The following is a 19,534-nucleotide window of genomic DNA, read 5'->3' on the forward strand; positions in this document are numbered from 1 at the left end:
CAGTCTGTGTGATGGCATTCTGTATAGGGGCCATAGAATTGTAGTCTGCGTTTTCTAATATTTTCTGTGACTGTCTCCATATGTTTGTGTAGTTCATGTGTAGGTTTCTTGATTCATATTCCATTGTTGTTAGTTGTGCCAAATACTTTCCTAAGTATTTTCTGTTCTACTTTTTTTAGTTGTGTGATATGTGTATGCCCTAGGATCATTGTGGTCTCTGCTGCATACAGTGCTTTGGGGAGCACCACCATGTTATAGTAGTGTAATTTGGCTCTTTGTGAGATAGACTTATTGTTGTAATGATTCCGCATTATTTTGTATGCCTTGTCCAGTTTAGTTTTTATTTCTTCATTTGAGTCTCTGTTATGTCCGTTCATTTGTAGTGTTTCACCAATGTATTTGAAGTTTGCCGTTTTGTAAATTGTGCCATATTTTGTGTTAAGAGATGAGAGTTTCTTTGTGATCATAAATTGTGTCTTTTCGTCAGAGATCTGTAGTCCAGTTTTCGAAGTGATGTTTTGTGGTTTTTCAACAGCTTCTTTTGTTTTGTTTATACCTTTTGTGACGATTGCCAAATTGTCTGCAAAAGCCAGGCATTTAATCGGTAGGTTTCCTAAGGTTATCCTCTGTTGTGACATTTCCTATTCTTTTATTACCTTATCTAACACTAGTTTGAAAAGGAGAGGTGAGAAGCCATTGCCCTGTTGGACACCTGCTTGAATTTCAAAGGGCTCTGATAGTTCCCCAAAGAACTTTACTAGGGAGGTCATGTTGCTCAAGGTTTGCTCTATGATAGTCCTTGTTTTGTTGTATACTTTTTATTCAGCTAGAATTTTGAAGAGAGTTTTCTGGTTTCAAAAATTCCTATGCCATTCCTGCTTCAGTCCAAAGTACCCCTCTTCTGTCAGCCCACACGACATTCTCTATATTTGACCCACCATACTCACAGTGCTATCAAGTAATGTTTCTGGGGGTGGGGGGTATTGTGTGCCATGTCTATGGCATTAAGAAAGCCATATAATCCTCCTGGGTTGTGCCAGCTCCGGGAACTTGCCTGGTTATGACTTAAGTATCTTTTTGAGTCCTAGGGGTCCTAACAGCAGAGTGGTTAGCACCACCAACTCTGGGCGTATTCCAATGACCGCTGTTAGTGGGACACTGTATCATGGAGAACGCAATATTGGTTTAACTGGCTGGTTGGCAAGGGTGGCAAAAATTCAGGACTTCAAGATGTGCTATGCAATTAGAAGAATTTATTAGTGGACAGTTGTGGCATCTGTTAAACCTTAGTTGAGGGTTGTTAGGTATGCAGGGCTTTGCCATGTATTGTCATAGCATTTTTTGGGCCAGAAATAACCTGGTAACTTAGAATTACACAACCCTCAATAGTGTATGTGGGCCATTTGGGATCAGCAACACCCCACTAATCTCAAGGGGTCAGTGATTTGGAGTCTTGTTCAGAAATAATCATCAGTATTTGAAAATGACCACAGAATATAAGCTGTTTTCATGGTTAATGTATGTTATGATTATGCAGTAAGTAGAATGCATCTCTGAAAAGCTGTCCCCATTTTACTTGAGTACATTACATTTAGGTCTTATTTTAAAACTAGTTAATGGTATATTAGCGGTACTCTACTAATAGTGACTGCATCTTAGGGGATTAACTGAAGCTTTCATTACCGCTAGGCCAATGTACAACCACACTCGCCTTTCAAGAAAACCTCTACGTATGGCTAGCGTGGAACAGATTAGTTTGTTACCACAGCCTTCTTTCAGAAAAAGTCAATTTCCTGTTCTTTTCCTTTTTTGCACATATGAAGTCACAGGGATGAAGCTGATAACTGTTATTGATTAGTTGTCCCCATGTTAGGCATCACAGCTACTATGCATTGTTACTCTTGGGGAGTATTCCCATATAATGTCAGTCACATCTCCCATAAGCTACAGTTTGTCTGTGTGTACAGTAAGTTACTGCATACCTCATTGGTCCACATTACACAGTTTCATTCCACTACCCTGTCTTGGTGTAGAAAAGAACTTGGAGCATCAAGTGGCTACTCTCACAGATGATATTTTCTATTGAGTTTAGGGCGTAATTTGGTAATGAGGTAGGGGAGTTGTTCTGTGCTCATCAAACAACAAAGTAAGTGCTAGAGTCACAAAGAAAGGTGTAACAGTGGCACCCTTCGTGATAGTGGTTTCCTCTCACTAACAACACACATACCTATATGAACAAACCTGATAATATGTGGATGACGATGTTAAGATTCCTTATGGCAAGAAGTTATAAATATTGGGAATTTTCGAATGTGTTGTCCGAGCAAGCCAAAAATATAAAAAAAATTAAACATTCTTGGAAATAAAACAACATTTAATAGGATACACATGTTTGGAAAGAGAACAAGTTGTAACAAAAAGTGTTGTATTTGAAATATGGTGGTACATTAAGGTGTACAGGTAACATTACATGTTCTTCAGTTGCAGTAATCTCTTTCATTTCTATTTGTATGATATTGCATTATGTACAAATGGTTTGCTAAATTTTTATCCCTCTGGGAAGTTTTCCACTTTAGGATTCACAGGTAGTCATTATTGATGATTATGAAGCTTTACATTGAGTTTCAATGCATCCTGAGTCAACTTTTATTATTGTGGTCAGAAAAATTTACTTCGGTGTAGCAGAGAGGACACTCACACAGTTAATGGTTTGTGCACAAATTACTTCTTGTAATGATCAGTTTCTTATGCCGACTTCACAATAGGCCTAATGTTTATAACATATGTGATGTATCAACAATGTACTCTATGGAAAACTGGAATAGATTAGCTATATGTAGTTCACTTGTAGCACTGCTCAGCATATGGTTACAAATTTATTAAAAACATGTCTTGTAAATTCGTGACATCCTGTTTTAATTAAGGTTACTTTTAGGGACAGTATTTATGTGGGGCAAAACTTAAGTAATAAATAGAGAAAAGCAGATGCAAGTAGCCTTATGAAGTACAAATGGATATTGTAGGAGGAGGTGGTGGAGAAAGAAGAGGAGAAAACAGAAAACTGTGGCAAAGATTTGTAATATACTGAGCACTGAAGCTAATGGAGAAGTATATGACATCATAACAAATATGGGGTGATGAGAATGAGAGGAATTCCTCTGTTAAGAGAAAGATGGGAAACAAAAATTGGAAGAGGAGGTGGTGGGTCAAGATATTCAAAGATAGTTGATTTGTAATCACTATGCCAGGTTCAGTCCAGAGATGGACAGATTTAGAGGTAGAATTGGATTAAGAGGAAGAGAAATGAACAATGCCATTAAGGACATGGACACACGGGGGGGGGATAAAAGCAATGAGGAAATGGTGAGTGCCCATTTATGTGTCCAACCACTTAAGTGGCGATTACTCGTGTATAAAACACTGGGCGAGGGGGGGGGGCATATTACATGATAAACATCATGTGTGGTTTTGCAAGTTGCTTTGCTTATGTTATCGTGGGATTTACTAATAGTGGACCAAGAGTAGATGGCATATGGGCAAATTGTAAGCACAAATAATTGTCTGGGTAAGGGTGATGGTTTGAGAATGTCATATTGTTTGACTTATTGTTAGGTGTTACAGAGGTTAAATGACCAAGGACAATGGGTGGCCCGAATAGGATATCAGGGGGAGAGGATGTAATTTCATGGCCTGGCTTGAGTGAGTTGTCCTCATGGAGTAATCTGTTGCAGCATTCAGAGTCAAAGGGTTGCTCCCGCATCTTTTTAAGTGATTGTATTGTTTAAACTGTGGGGGGACGATATTACCAAGGGAATTTGTTTGTGAATGAGGTCTGTGGGGTAGTTGTGGGTGAGGGAAGTCTGGGAGAGGTTGTTGTTGATGTGTAGGTATTAACAGAATTTTGTAGAAGCAATGATAGAGAAATGAATATGATGACAAAAATTGGTTGCTGAGCTGATAACTTTTTTGTTGATCGGCATAATGAGGACATAATCTTCTCACTGAACTTTTAGGCTATTATGCTTGGAAAATGTCCTGTTGTTTGTTTATTTCTGAATGAATTGGTTTGTACTGTTTCAGGCACATTGGTCTGGAAGAAATATTGAAGTCACCAGACGCACTGCTTTTGTATCCCTCCAAGGATGCTGTTGAAATCTTCCAGTTGCCTTCTGTCTCTGAGAGAAAGTCTCCATATGATCTAATCGTGATTGATGGAACATGGCCTCAAGCGAAAGCTATTTTCCATGCCACACCTCTGTTGCACAACATCAGACAGGTAAATATTTGTAATAAAATGGTTAGTGTTATTTAATAACATAGAAATTACATGTGAAAAATAATTTGGAAAGGGACACAATATAAGACTGAGAACGAGGAGGCATAGTTGCCAGATATCAAGAAAGTATTGACTAGAATAGAAATCATAGAAACAGGAGTAGGATTGTATTGAATCTTGTGCCTTTAGAGTGATTGTTCGTCTTTCTTGGAAGAAGGAGAAGAAGGGGGGGGGGGGGGGGACAGGAGAAAATGGAAATCTGTAAAAGTAATATAGAGACTGAGTAACCTAGTACAATTGTACTCAGTCTGATTTACTTAAAGGAAAAATGGATTATTTTTTAAGTCTTGCTATAAGATACTTCAAAGGAGTATGCATTTGCTTTTAATGTTTGTCATATGGATTTGGCTCCTGCTTCAGAACTATTTCCAATTATAGATTGTTCATTCTTTGGGTAGCAATATAATTACAAATTTTCTAGCATGATTTTTTCTTTATGAACACATACTTGCTTTGTTATTTTAGAAACCTAAATTTCCATTATTTCCCTTTGTGTAAAAGTTAAGTTCCAAGTAACACTAAGACTTCTTGCCATGAAAGCCATATTATCTCAAACAAGATTCACGTGTTCTTTCTATATATTGGGTCTCATGGATTCCCACTAGCATCACTTTTATCATTTTAAATTAATTTAGTGGATCAGTATGCCAGAGAATTGTCGTTGGTCTATTGGATATCTGGTCTATTGTGGTACCATATGGCTTACAGCTGATTCAATTAATCCAGGTCACAACAAATTTCATATGCTTAATTCACTGTCTGTCAAAGACCTTGATGCCATGTTAACACTGGTTCATGTCAGACCATCAAAGTTAACTGCTGTTGCCTTGGCTAACTCTTGGATGGACTATCGTCAAAGCCTGCTGAGTGCTATTGGCAAGCAGCCCCCAAGCTCATTGTGCTACTTTTACTATACTGTTCCCTTTCATTATTTCTGCAGTACTTTTCAGTACCTTTTCACTCTTATCTCAAGGCAGTAATCTTCCAATCTGCTAAGAAATTATACAGCCTTCATTTGTTATTCTTCATCCCATGTAGAGATGAAGGCAAACATACCAGAATGTAATGAATAATGTGGTGACATATTTCCCTGATGTGACGTAAATGGCTGGAAGGTGATGTTGGTGCCTTCATGAGATAATCTTTTCAACACAATTTCCAGACAACAATTTGAGCCCGATTCTTTGCCAGAAAAACTAAAATGCAAATATATGTCAAAGACACAGTATTTTGCATGCATTAGAGGGAAAAAGATAAAATATTGGTCCAAATATCAATTGCTTCATATGAATTAACATTTTTTGTTAATGTATTATGTATTTGTTAATTTTCACTTTTTTTACTTAAGCATGTTTAATTATGATTTGATGATTGTTATAACTTTCTTTGCATGCTGTGTGGTCCTTTACTGGATACAGGACTGAGGAACATATGTTGTTCATGAGCATAGAATCCAGATATTAATTTATTCTACATCTCATATCAAATACTAAAAATGATACGTAACTTTGTTGCTGTAGACACATCATCAGTTGCTAATAGTAGATTTGTATGTAGAAATGTATACAGATACGAAAGATTCATAAATCTGTCACGCTTCAGTATAATGTCCATTCAGAAGACTTTGAGCCCTAGCCACTGTGAAAGTGTAAATGTTATTCACACACACAAAATGGGCTCAGATTAGGAATTTATGAATTTAAGCACACAAACTGCTGTAGCTCTGGAGAGTGGACGCTTGCATCTCATTGGCAGTGATGTAATCATTTGTGGCAGCGCCCTCATGCCTCAGTGGTGTCTGTAGTAAACGTGGCAGTATAGCTGATTGTGCGTGTATTTGAAGGTCCAACTGACCTGATAGTGGCTGATACCGCACCCCTCTCCTACCAACTTGGAAAATGCAGGGTGGAGGTCTGTGCCGTGGAAAGTAATGAGGCTGGTTACTTGGCTATGGGCAGAGCAAACCAACCTGCGTTCCAATATCACATATTGCGAGAACCAGGGAAATTGCTCCTGGAAACCAGGTACAGGGTGCATCCACCAGCATAGGTAGGAGCGTGGAGGGTGCTGCAGTGTGTGCTGGCAACTATGTGAGGGTGATGTCGATGTCCATGGGAGAGGCAGTGTATGATTTGGCTACGATGGCATCACAGGTGGATAGGCGGAGACTTCTATCAGTGAGATGGATGCAGGTGGAGGCACCCACTCGATATTGTGTGCAGGAGGCTTCATTACAGCAGATAGATGTGGCTCCATCATGGTGGCCAGATGTCGTGCAATGAAGAAATCTGAAACAGTTTGACCTATGGCAGTATCACTGAATTTACGGAGCTGTAACTAACTTTGGCGGTGCTGAGGCTTGCAGTCGTGCTGTGAATAGTATACTGCATTCTGCCAGTTGATATGAGAACAGTGCTAGATTCCCATAAAAATGGCTTGTTGTACACTTGATGTTGAACTCTGATACTGAAGTCTTTCATTCTCGTCCTGTCAAGTAAGTCTTCCCTGAACTGTGGTTCTGGGTGTTTTTTTCTTAACTCTACCCCTTTTCCCAAAACCCTCTGATCCTTTTCCTTCACTCCTCTTCCTTCCCTTTCAACCCTTCTGCCAAAAGAAGGGTTGAAAGGGAAGGAAGCTTGCCTATATAAAAAACCTTTTTTATATGTGTGTTTCTCAGCTGCAGTCTGGAGACTAGATCTATCCACTTGCATGGTGTAACAATGAAAACAATCAATTTTTGACAGTATAATGTAATAGGATAGTTAAAAAATCTACTCACAATGTGGTGGCAGGAGACAGATAAAATAAGATTATACTTAAGCAAGCTTTTGGAGCCAGTGGCTAGTTCTTCAGCCAGAAAGGGTGAAGGGGTAGGAAGAGGGCGAAGGTGAAGGACTGGAGAGGTCTAGAAAAAGGGGTAGATCTTGAAAAAGTCACCCGAACTGCAGGTCAGGGGATACTTACTGCATGAGATGAGAAGGATATTGAACTCTTGACATTTAGATGAAACTTCATGGTAAAGTCTGAAGCTGGAGCAAAGTGATTAGGATGACAAATGCAGCAAGGTCCGATGGTGTCTTGCATTCTAACGTTTTGCCGACAAAATGTCAGGAGTAGGGAAAGCATGATATGAACTCAGAAACACCAGTAAGGCATCTTCATGTGAATGCAAAGCCCAAAGTTTTGACATTGGTGTCCTGAATGCTTGAGTGAAATGTTTGGCCTCACCTTTAGACTGTACTGAGATTGGTGCTGTGCTGACATGCTATGGAAAATAATGGAATACAAGACCCTGGACCGACTGACCTACACTGAGGCTAAATGGAAATTTGAACGGCTTCATCCCATGCGCAAGACGTCATCATATGCCACCACTGTCACTCCTGTTACAGCTCCATCCGTTGCTCTACATACAGTCAGCTCTCAGAGCCGAAGCACCACACCTGCCCCCTTGATGGTGGGGGCACTTCCCTCCCTGTTGCTCCCGCACCACCTAGCTTGGGAGCAGCACCCCCGAACCATTGGGGACAACAGACCCAACTTCTAAGCGGAGAAGTGTAAGTCTTCTTCGGCTTCTCTTGCTAGGAAGGGATCCCTTGAGTCACTCCCTTCCCAGGTTCCTGCCAGTGGCAAACCAAACACCTGCCAGGGGCTGAAGAAGCCCCAGGTAGCTTGTAGGGCTTCACGGTCCTCTTCAGACCAGGAGGGAGTCGGGGTGGTGCAAAACTTTTTTTGATGTGTGTAGAATAAAACCTCATAAAATGCTCATAACATTATAAAATATAGATCATCATAATGGAATGCTATATTGCTTTGGGATGTTTGAACCCTACAATGCATGCTAGTGTATATCCATGCTTGTCACTCAGTTTACATCATTATTGTAAAGCAGCAATAGTTTTTTAAAATCTCTATCTTCGCAATGATACATCCTAAATCACACTACTTTCAGTTGTTGCTTTCATTATTGGCCGTTCTCACTGTGGCAGTCTTCTGTGTACTGTTATCTTTAGCATTGACATTGCTCAATCATAGTGTTGAGTGAGTGTTTGAATCATGGATAACAATAATCATTATTGTAGCTGAATATAACCACTAAAAATACGTTTCAATTGCCTAATTTGTATATTTTATTTACAAACAGGACTGAATCCATTAAAAATAAATTATGAAGAATGAGAAATTTTTCAAGTGAATGATTCATATGAATCACTGAATGTAACAGCATCTTACATTATGATTCAAATTAGTATATTCATGAGCTTTCAGAATTGTTTGTATAGGTTAATAAACTATTGTATAAATTGAACCAAGATACTCTTGACCCTGCCACTTTGCTGGATCAGATTGAGCCGGTTGTTGTAAGTCATTACCATTCTGTTATGGCAAAAGTTAACTAGAACCAGTTACGGAGTCATCGATAGACAAGGAGCTTCTGTGACTTAGGTCTGGGCTTAATTTTACTAAAGATGCTTTGTTGATGACATAATTGCAGTTCCTGCTGAAGACTTGCTGCAACCCATTTGGAAAAAAAACACCACCTCATAACCAATAAGGCTTTAATGCCAGTAACCATCAAAATGACTGATAGGTTGAAATTACTGGCGAATGAAGTTTCTAAACATGCTCAGAAAATTTGTACCAAATGTAGATGTGAACTGGCCCAAAAAGAATTGCCCCACCAAGAGAAGCAAGAATCACTACCCACTGCAGACATGGATGTTGTTGATGCTGGCATTACTGTTGATACTTGATTATCATCACTTTGAGAGTCAACATTAAAGCTTCAATGGATTAGCAAAAGGGACTCAATAGGATACAAAAAGGGCAGAATTCTGAAAGCTCAGCACTGCATTACTAAGGTAATTGCCAACAGCTGCTGGTGTGAACCAAATAGATGTTGCTCAAATCCAAATGGAACAGTGTCAAAAATGAGATGATGTTGTTGTGGTCTTCAGTCCTGAGACTGGTTTGATGCAGCTCTCCAAGATACTCTATCCTGTGCAAGCTTCTCAGCCTACATCTTTCTGAAATGCTGCCCTCCAGTACTAAATTGGTGATCCCTTGATGCCTCAGAATATGTCCTGCCAACTGATCCCTTCTTCTAGTCAAGTTGTGCCACAAGCTCCTCTTCTCCCCAATTCTATTCAATACCTCCTCATTAGTTATATGATCTACCCATCTAATCTTCAGCATTCTTCTGTAGCACCACATTTCGAAAGCTTCTATTTTCTTCTTGTGTAAACCATTTACGTTCATGTTTCACTTCCATACATGGCTACACTCCATACAAATACTTTCAGAAACGACTTCATGACATTTAAATCTATACTCGCTGTTAACAAATTTTTCTTCTTCAGAAATGCTTTCCTTGCCATTGCCAGTCTACATATTATATCCTCTCTACTTCGACCATGATAAGTTATTTTGCTCCCCAAATAGCAAAACTCCTTTACTACTTTATGTGTCTCATTTCCTAATATAATTCCCTCAGCATCACCTGATTTAATTCGACTACATTCCATTATCCTCGTTTTGCTTTTGTTGATGTTCGTCTTATATCCTCGTTTCAAGACACTGTCCATTCCGTTCAACTGCTCTTCCAAGTCCTTTGCTGTCTGTGATAGAATTACAATGTCATCGGTGAACCTCAAAGTTTTTATTTCTTCTCCATGGATTTTAATAACTAGTCCGAATTTTTCTTATGCTTCCTTTACTGCTTGCTCAATATACAGATTGAATAACATCGGTGAGAGGCTACAACCCTGTCTCACTCCCTTCCCAACCACTGCTTCCCTTTCATGCCCCTCAACTGTTATAACTGCCATCTGCTTTCTGTACAAATTGTAAATAGCCTTTCGCTCCCTGTATTTTACCCCCGTCACCTTCATAATTTGAAAGAGATTATTCCAATCAACATTTTCAAAAGCTTTCTCTAAGTCTACAAATGCTAGAAATGTAGGTTTGCCTTTCCTTAATCTTTCTTCTAAGATAAGTCGTAAGGTCAGTATTGCCGCACATGTTCCAACATTCGCACATGTTCCAACATTTCTATGGAATCCAAACTGATCTTCCCTGAGGTCGGAATCTATCCGTTTTTCCATTCATCTGTAAAGTATTCGCGTTAGTATTTTGCAGCTGTTACTTATTAAACTGATAGTTCAGTAATCTTCACATCTGTTAACACCCGCTTTCTTTGGGATTGGAATTATTATATTCTTCTTGAAGTCTGCAGGTATTTCACCTGGCTCATACATCTTGCTCACCAGATGGTAGAGTTTTGTCGGGACTGGCTCTCCCAAGGCTATCAGTAGTTCTAATGGAATGTTGTCTATTCCGGGGGCCTTGTTTCGACTCGGGTCTTTCAGTGCTCTGACAAACTCTCTACGCAGTGTTGTATCTCCCATTTCATCTTCATCTACATCCTCTTCCATTTCCATAATATTGTCCTCAAGTACATCACCCTTGTATAGAACCTCTATACTCCTTCCACCTTTCTGCTTTCCCTTCTTTGTTTAGAACTGGGTTTCCATCAGAGTCCTTGATATTCATGCAAGTGGTTCTCCTTTCTCCAAAGGTCTCTTTAATTTTCCTGTAGGCAGTATCTATCTTACCCCTAGTTCAGATAAGCCTCTACGTCCTTACATTTGTCCTCTAGCCATCCCTGCTTAGCCATATTCCGGACGTAAAATAGTCCCCCATTCAGATCTCTGGGCAGGGACTGTTCAGCAGGACGTCGTTATCAGGAGAAAGAAAACTGGCGTTATACGGATCGGACCATGGAATATCAGATCCCTTAATTGGGCAGGTAGGTTAGAAAATTTAAAAAGGGAAATGGATAGGTTAAAGTTATATATAGTGGGAATTAGTGAAGTTCGGTGGCAGGAGGAACAAGGCTTTTGGTCAGATGAATACAGGGTTATAAATACAAAATCAAATAGGGAAAAAAGGGGGGGGGGGGGGGGGAGTGTGCATAAGCTACTACAAACAGCATAGTGAATGCATTATTGTGGCCAAGATAGACACGAAGCCCACACCTACTACAGTAGTACAAGTTTATATGCCAACTAGCTCTGCAGATGACGAAGAAATTGATGAAATCTATGCTGAGATAAAAGAAATTATTCAGGCAGTGAAGGGAGACGATAATTTAATAGTCGTGGGTGACTGGAATTCGAGAGTAGGAAAAGGGAGAGAAGGAAACATAATAGGTGAATATGGATTGGGGCTAAGAAATGAAAGAGGAAGCCACCTGTTAGAATGTTGCGCAGAGCATAATTTAATCATAGATATGGGCATCTTAATTGAAGAACTTAGGATTAAGCTTTAAACTTATAGCAATTGCAGTAAAGTTCAAAGTTTGGCCCCGGCCACAAATAGGTGGACTATTGAAAAAATGGCTAAAGGATTTGCTGTTTCAACTAAGATGGTGAAGAAGGATAGGAAACAAAAAATTGAACATGAGATTTTGGCAACACCTGCAAACTGTAAAGGAGAAAGCTGAATGATGAAGTAAAAGAAAATGACTTTTATTATTATTTTTGAATGATGAGTACCCTCAGTCATACCAAGAAAAAAAAAAACAATAAATGGTGATGTTCATTGTTTATTTTATGCAATATAGAAATCAACTGAGGTTCTCTAAATTTTGTGGGCTCAGGCCAAAATAGTGTACAACAGTTGGTGCTTCGGTATCACATTCGATATGTGTATGTGCAGTTCATCAAAATCTCCTATTAATGTTGGCTTCAGCAACATCCATTCAAGATGACCACAAGGATTTGATGGAGAAGGGGGGGGGGGGGGGCGCTGTATGCAGTTTGGTATCAAAAGTTTGTACACTGTAATGTTGTGAGGAATGTCCAGGAAAAATGCAACTAGAGGCTTATGTTGAAGACACTTTTTAAAATCGTGATGCCAAAGAAACTGTGGAGTACAAGCAGTGGATCCATTCTGAGAGAGACACGTTGGAGATACGTCAGGAACTGTTGAAGATTTCATGGAGGCACTTATTTTGAAAATTACCAGTTTAAGAAGCCATTGCTCAGTGTCCAAACACCAAAGTTATACCTTAAGCAACTAAAAGGAAATTTTGCTGAAAATGAATTAATTATATTGATTGATTTTGCAGGGAATTGTTCATTTGTTGTTCAAGATGCAATAAAAGTGTTGCCTTTAGAGAATAGTCAAGCCTCATTACAGCCATTAATTGTCTGTTTTGGTGGCAAAGAAAGTCAACGTAGTAGCATTTGTATGATCATCGACTGTCTATCACAATACCATAGCTGTCCATGCCTTTCAGTAAAGTTAATGGCATATTTAAAGACAGAGATTGAAAACATCAAGAACCTTTATTACTTTAGAGATGGTTCAGCTGCTCATTATAAGAATTTCAAAATTTCCTGAATTTATGTCTGCATGGAAAGGATTTTGGCATTACTGCCAAATGGAATGTTTTTTAGAGCAGGCCATAGTAAATCACTTTGTGGTGGCATTGGGGAAAATCAAAAAGACTAGCAGACTATGCTACTGTACAGAGGCCCGTAGAGGATGAAATATTGACTCAATATGATTTGTTCAAATTCTGTGTTGTTAGTATTTCAGGCATAAAGTTTTTCTTTATACCAGAAGAAGAAATTAAAAAAAAAAAAGTCTGATCGAAAAACAGGGTTTGCCAGGGGAAATACACTGGAACAAAAGAAAATCACCAGTTTAAGCCAATTCATTGCAATCAGCTTAGAATTAGCAGAGTTTCCAATTATGGTACAGCATTCACAGTTAACATCTTCAAAAGCAGATGGAGGAATTCCAGCAGTTTCAATATCAAGTTTACAACCAAGATAGTATGTTGCATGTATGTATGACAATTTTTGTTGGGTTGGTAACATGTATGAAGTTGCACATGAACAAGATGTCCTCATCAGCTTTATGCGCCCACACAGTTGTGCTTGTTCCTTTTGCTGGCCAATGGCTAAAGACACCTACTGGGTTCCTGAACAATATATTGTCACAACTTTAGAAGCACCATCAATATCAACAGGAACACAATACGGTTCACAATCTGTCCTTGACAAAATTTTATAACTGTTTAATTTGTTGTTGTCTATTACCCTTATTTTTATGGCATGTGTTAAATTAATGTTTGAAACTGATTTATATACTCAAGTTAAAAAAAAATTAATTAGCAGTTGTATTATAAGACTTAATGAGCAAAATATTTCACTTTTCAATCTCCTTAAAGTGCTAAAATAATAACTTTTGAAAGGTATTTCATCTCATCAAAATGCAAGATTCAGAAATTAAACAATGTAGCTTTGAAAGCTTAAAGTATGCCCTTTTCAGCTGTGGCAAGAAAAAAAGAATTGAACAAGACACAGTGGCAGTATTGCCTCCCCTCAAAAATACTCTAAAATTTGTGCTTAAAAAGTTTCGGCCAACTTTTCAAATGCATGTTTTTTCATCTAGGCATTCAATGTTAATTAAATTTTGTCCATATATTGACATATAGGTGGGAATAATCCTCTAAAGTTTGGGTGTGATTGGTTCATATGAAAAGTAGCAGTGGTCGGTCAAATGTTGGCTCTCACAATCGCGCCATGAGTCTGAGAAATTTTTGAAGCAGCACAGATACGATAGGTGTTGATATTCAAACAATCTGACACGAGTATTCACAGCAAAAATTTTCTTTGCCTGTTGTCCAAAGCTAATAGAAGATTGGCTTCTGCAAAATTGAAATCCACACAGTGACGAATCTTCCCATTTGGCTTATGAATGTCGACTAAGGGTGATGCTCACTGACTGGCCAAAATAGGCTTTAAGGCATCAACGGACTCAAATCTCTGAATTTCTGTAGCTCCGGCACCATGTAATGGATGTGGCACAGGGCGTGTGCAGCAAAATTTGGGTTATGCTGTAACTTTCACCGTAATGTGAACATGAAAATCTTGTGCACATGCTAGAGTACCATCGAAGTAATGTTGATACTTGTCACGGAGTTGTTGAATTGCAGCATGCAAAACTTTCGTGTCTATGGGACACACATTGTCCTCTATGTCTAGTTCAAAAAGATCAAACATGTCGATGATGAAAATATTTGGGCTCGTGTGTGAATGGACTACAGTGAAATGGACTTCCTTAGTCGTGTTTTTGTATTTTGCATTATTTTGTATTAAATGGCACATTCTGAGCACTGAAATGCTGTCACTGTTGTAGGTGGTGATACGTAGACTTTATGTTTGTAAAGGTGGTTGGCCAATTTTTTCATATGTATCCAGGTTAAGCAATGTGCAGAAGCTCCAGTATCTAGTTGAAAAGGCACTGGCTGTTTACAAATTTGCAGTATAATCCACAGTTTGTGATGTGTGTTCTGATTACAGTTGTCCATTCCGTGTTATGAAAAACTGTTCTGTGCACTAGAGTGCATTTGTGAATTTCGAGTTCAGGAGAGCCTTTTTGAAGTGTGTGGTATTTGCGTTACACATATGTGTGTATATTTTCTGCTCCTTCTCTTGTCTGATTTTTGAGCAGGAGGAGGTACAGAATCTGAACATTGGTTTCCTTCCATTCGTGCTTTGTATTATTCCCGTGTGGAACTGAAGAAAGCTTTATAGTCTTTTGCAGGCAGAACAGTTTTGTATTTTCCATGTAATGACAAAATTTGTATTCAGCTTGTCTGAAGAAGCAATTCTTCCAATCATGGGTGACATAGCATTTCACATACGACTTTGCTTTGTGCGGAGTGGGAGAAGTGTAATTAGCATTGCACCAGTGTGGCAAATGCTGTATATAGTATATCTGGCCTTATTTACATGGTGATGATGTGTGAGTGCTGGAGTCTGGACTGTGGCTGGAGCATTTGGTGTTTGTCTCAAGTGAAGCGATGACTGGTTGACAGGAATATTGCTTGGCTAAATCTTGGAACTTTATGGACATTAATAGCTTTGAGTACTTCACAGAGGCTAGGGTTGTGGTGCTTTAGATTTTTTGCTCTCAATCTCTGATCTAATAGATTCTGAAAAATAGCATTATGTAGTCCATTCTTTATAGGGTTGGCCGCTACAACAGTGTGTGCAGAAAAATCTATACCATGCATCAGCAATGCACATTTGTCTCTCAAAAAATTCATCTAATCTGGGAATTATGACCATAGGGCTGGGCTTAGGGCTCTCTGAGGGAAAGTAATTTCACAAGGAGGCAGTAGGTGTGCTCTCCTCCACATGAAAAGAAAATGCACTGTGTGCTTTACCTTTGATTTTCTATGTGTCAAAATGCTGATCAGCTGTGTTATGTAACCTTTCCATTTAGTTTGTCTCATTAAACTGCCGGAAAGGTGGAGGCAGCAGCTGAATTCCTTCTTTAGCTTTTGTACATTTTGCTGCTGGGCTGCTTATGCCTGTACGAGGCAAGAAACTGCTAACAGCAGTTCTGTTATTTATAGACTCTGAAACTCAACAAGAGATGTTAAATGCTGCTCAGTGGTTAGATGATGATCTCACTGATTTGCCATGATTCCTTGAATATCTCAACTTAAATACTTCAACTTATGCATATCAACTCAAAACACACACACACACACACACACACACACACACACACACACACACACACACACACACACACACACACGGAATTCAATAATTCAATAGGAAGATAAAAAAGCTGTTCTGCTCTGATGTCCAAAGCTCCTTGTTCGACCGCCTTTTCTATCGTTGCCAGACTGTTATAACTTCATTTGCTTGCTGTGTGGTTCATTAGTGGAAACAGGAGCGAGGAGCAGGTGCAGTTTCTGAACAGAGAATTCTGATATTAATTTATTCTATATCTAATATTAATAAAAATAACACAAAGCTTTGTTCCTGAAGTTTGAGTGTCAGTTGCTAACAGTAGATTTGAAAGTAGAAATATATACAGATATGAAAGATTTATAAATCTATTACTGTTCTATATAATGTCTATTCAGAAGATGCGAGCCCAGGCACTATGAAAGTCTGTAAATATTATTCAACTGGCTCACACAAAAAAGTGGCTCAGTGCATGAGTGTTTGAAACTAAGTGCACCAGCTGCTGTAACTCGAGAGAGGGGATGCTTGCATCTCATTGGCAGTGGTGGAATTGTTCATGGCACTGCCCTCATGTCGCGTTGGCAGCTGTAGGGAATGTGGTGGTGTAACTGACAGTGTGTGTATCTGAAAGTGCGGCCAAACATAGTGTGGCCGATATTGTAGTGACGATACTCTTTTCATTTGATTTTATTGTGCAACTAAGTATCATGGCATTACTTACTTTTCCTATTTCACTTTTATTCCTTATTGGTGTTAGCCTTTGGTGCTAAGAATTGCACAGGAAATTTTATACTTTTTTCAGTTTCATCCTTTCATGTGACAGTCAGTTGACACAACCTTGAGAGCCATTTTCAAGGAGAAGTCAAACATTATTAAAACTTTTGCTGTAAGCATTTTTTGCCTTGTCACTTTGCTATCTGGAAATGTGTACCTTTGAGTTACTGTTTCTATCAGTGCATGATCAAGATTTGACCACAATAATATTGTTAACTGGGTGTTTGAAAGTGCAATTAAGTCTGATCCATTCACACTTTGCACTGAGGATATCTCTGGCCAAATTCATTGAAAGATTTTGACACAGTTAAAAGGCAGAGCACTGCTCCACAGAAATGTGAGTGGATTGGGGAGTTTAAAGGTGCCCATCAAATCGTATAAGTGACAGGAATGTCCAGTTAGGCTTTAGAGTTCTCAATGCAAGTCCCCCCTCCCTTCCTTATCACCGCACTAAGCTCCTGCAATAGCAATGACAGGCTGAAACCATTGAGATATTCCATTCATTCAGTTTACTTATGGTTTTGAGCGTCAAATCACCCTTAAATAATTCAACTCCCATAATAATGAGCAAAGATTGATGCCAAAAATGAAAGTGTATCGATCTTTTGAGACTTAAATAAAGCTTTACTTCACCCGAAAGTTAATTGTAACATCACTGACCTTCATTAAGAATGGTCCTAACAGAGGTGCTCCGCTTTTGCCTTTATCTGACATGTGAAGTGTTTTATCCACACTATCATGGCACCCTATGCCATTCTATGACAATGACATGAAACGATTATATACAGCAGAGGCTAAATAAAATTTCTTAATATGTGTGTAGATACAAAATGTACTTACTCAGTGGTTAATATTACATGTTACTGTGATGTACATTTTATGTTAGTATTGTGTATAATATAAAACAGTCTAATTTGCAGTGTCAACCTGATTATGACCTATTGTTGAAATTGCAGTGTGGAGATTGGAAAAAAAAGTTGACACAGGCAAAAATGTTGGCCTTCAAAAAATCTCGCAACCTCTGTTCATGCAAGACTTGAAGGATTTTCCACCATTAATCTTCTTGTGCCATTGGTGATTGGTGTGATGGAGAAATGAATATCTGTCTATCTTTATTTACTGCAGCTCATGAATTGTTACTGCTGAATCAAAGAAATGGTTGCAACCTATGAGGCAGATTGCAGGTACATACTGTTTCAAAACAATATCGAGATTACAAAATTGTTGAGATTTTCATGGCTATTGCTGATGTATTGCCCACAGGTGCTGTTTCCTGATCTTTAACTGATTTTTGTTTGACAGTTTATGACATTGCACCACTTTGAGTGGCTAGCATTGTCAGAGATTCACATTCCATTGCTAGTGGTTCCGTCACTAGCAGTGGGGGTGAACCATTGATAGTGTCAGCTACTTACTCTGGCAAGACGTGTGATAGGTTGTTTAACAAACGTTGGTCAGAGATCCTGAAACAAAAGCCAGCAGGATAAATCATTATTGAGATTGGTTGAATATCAACCTAAATATCCCATGCTTATAAGTCATTAGTACTAGTGTATTACATACCAATAAGCACAATAAGCCTTTTAACGGTATATCTGAACCTAAGTTATAAGATAAGTTCTAACTCCCGTGTGATATGGTGAGTCCTATAGCCTGTGTGGTGTTGCGGTTTATTGCCTACATAAGAAGACTATTCACTCACCTCTGGGTGACTTTCTTCTGCAGCAAACACCTGCCCTGAGTGCGACTAATAATGTTCTTGGCCAAAAAAGCCATAAGAAAAATGAGTTGCACAATAATTGTTTTCTGCTTCTAGGTCTGGCTAAGTAAGAAATGAGAGAAAGTCAAAGAAAGAAAAATATGGTACAATTTTGCACTGCTAGGCCCGTACTAGCTACAGTTTTGAAATGCGGCTTTCCTGTGCACAATACAGGGTGAGGCAGCTAAGTCATAACTCCCCTTATATCTCCCCAACCATAATAGATATGAAGATGCCATTTGCACAGTGAATTGCAGGGGCAAGGGCAACTTAAATACATCACATTTCATGTTTGTACAATTTTTTATTACACAGATATGAGGCCTTTTTTTTTATGAAACCCCGTGTTAAATTTTTGCGTAACATGATGGGCTTAAAAAACTGTTTCAAATTTGTATACATCATAATTTTTAGGCAGATAGTTTTTGAGACACAGATATGTTCTCGTATCATATTCGTCCTTCGAAGCAGCGTTTTCCAATGTGACCTTTCCTGTTGACCACTGAGGAACTTAACAGGGAAGGCATTGTTTTCCTGCTTCTCGATAATGTCGCAAGATGACACACGAGGTAGCTGGAGAAAAGGGTATAAATGTGTTGCTGGAGTAGTGAGACATCGCATTTCCGCCACAGTTTCTTGGAGCAGACATGTACACCAACGAAGAAAAGTTAGGTATGCTTCTAGTGTATGGTGAAAGCAGAAGAAATGCTGTTAGATCAGTAAACTGATATGGAGAGCTGTGTCCTGATTGTGAGCATCCTACACGCCAGCTTCTTGCACATATTTGCAAGAACTACTTGAATCGGGATCATGGAATGCCATACAGAGGACAAGGCAGAAAACAGCAACTGGCAAGGTACGTGAAGAGCGCGTTCTAGTGTTGGCGCATAACGACCCTACTGTCTCATCGCGACATATAGCCTCGAAATGTGGTATAAGTCAGAGAACTGTTCCTACGCATATTGTACTTGCATAGATTTCACTCGTTTTATCTCTGATTTCACTCGTTTTATCTCTCATTACATCGAGCGCTCACCGGTGTGGATTTTGTATGGCGCCAGGAATTTTGCCGATTTGCTCTACAGCACCTAGAAGATAATCTAA

The 19,534-nt window shown here is 38.9% G+C and overlaps 1 protein-coding gene across 2 annotated transcripts in view; it reads left to right on the forward strand.

Annotated features, from left to right (window-relative positions):
- Positions 1 to 19,534, forward strand: part of LOC126281317 (tRNA-uridine aminocarboxypropyltransferase 2) — a 39,736-nt gene that overhangs the window by 3,633 nt on the left and 16,569 nt on the right. For both annotated transcript variants that reach the window (XM_049980165.1, XM_049980166.1), the window contains exon 3: positions 4,081 to 4,276. In XM_049980165.1, coding sequence (XP_049836122.1) covers positions 4,081 to 4,276 — 196 coding nt within the window. The remainder of the gene's footprint in view (positions 1 to 4,080; positions 4,277 to 19,534) is intronic.

The sequence above is a fragment of the Schistocerca gregaria genome, chromosome 7, assembly GCF_023897955.1.
Source record: "Schistocerca gregaria isolate iqSchGreg1 chromosome 7, iqSchGreg1.2, whole genome shotgun sequence".
NCBI lineage: Eukaryota > Metazoa > Arthropoda > Insecta > Orthoptera > Acrididae > Schistocerca > Schistocerca gregaria.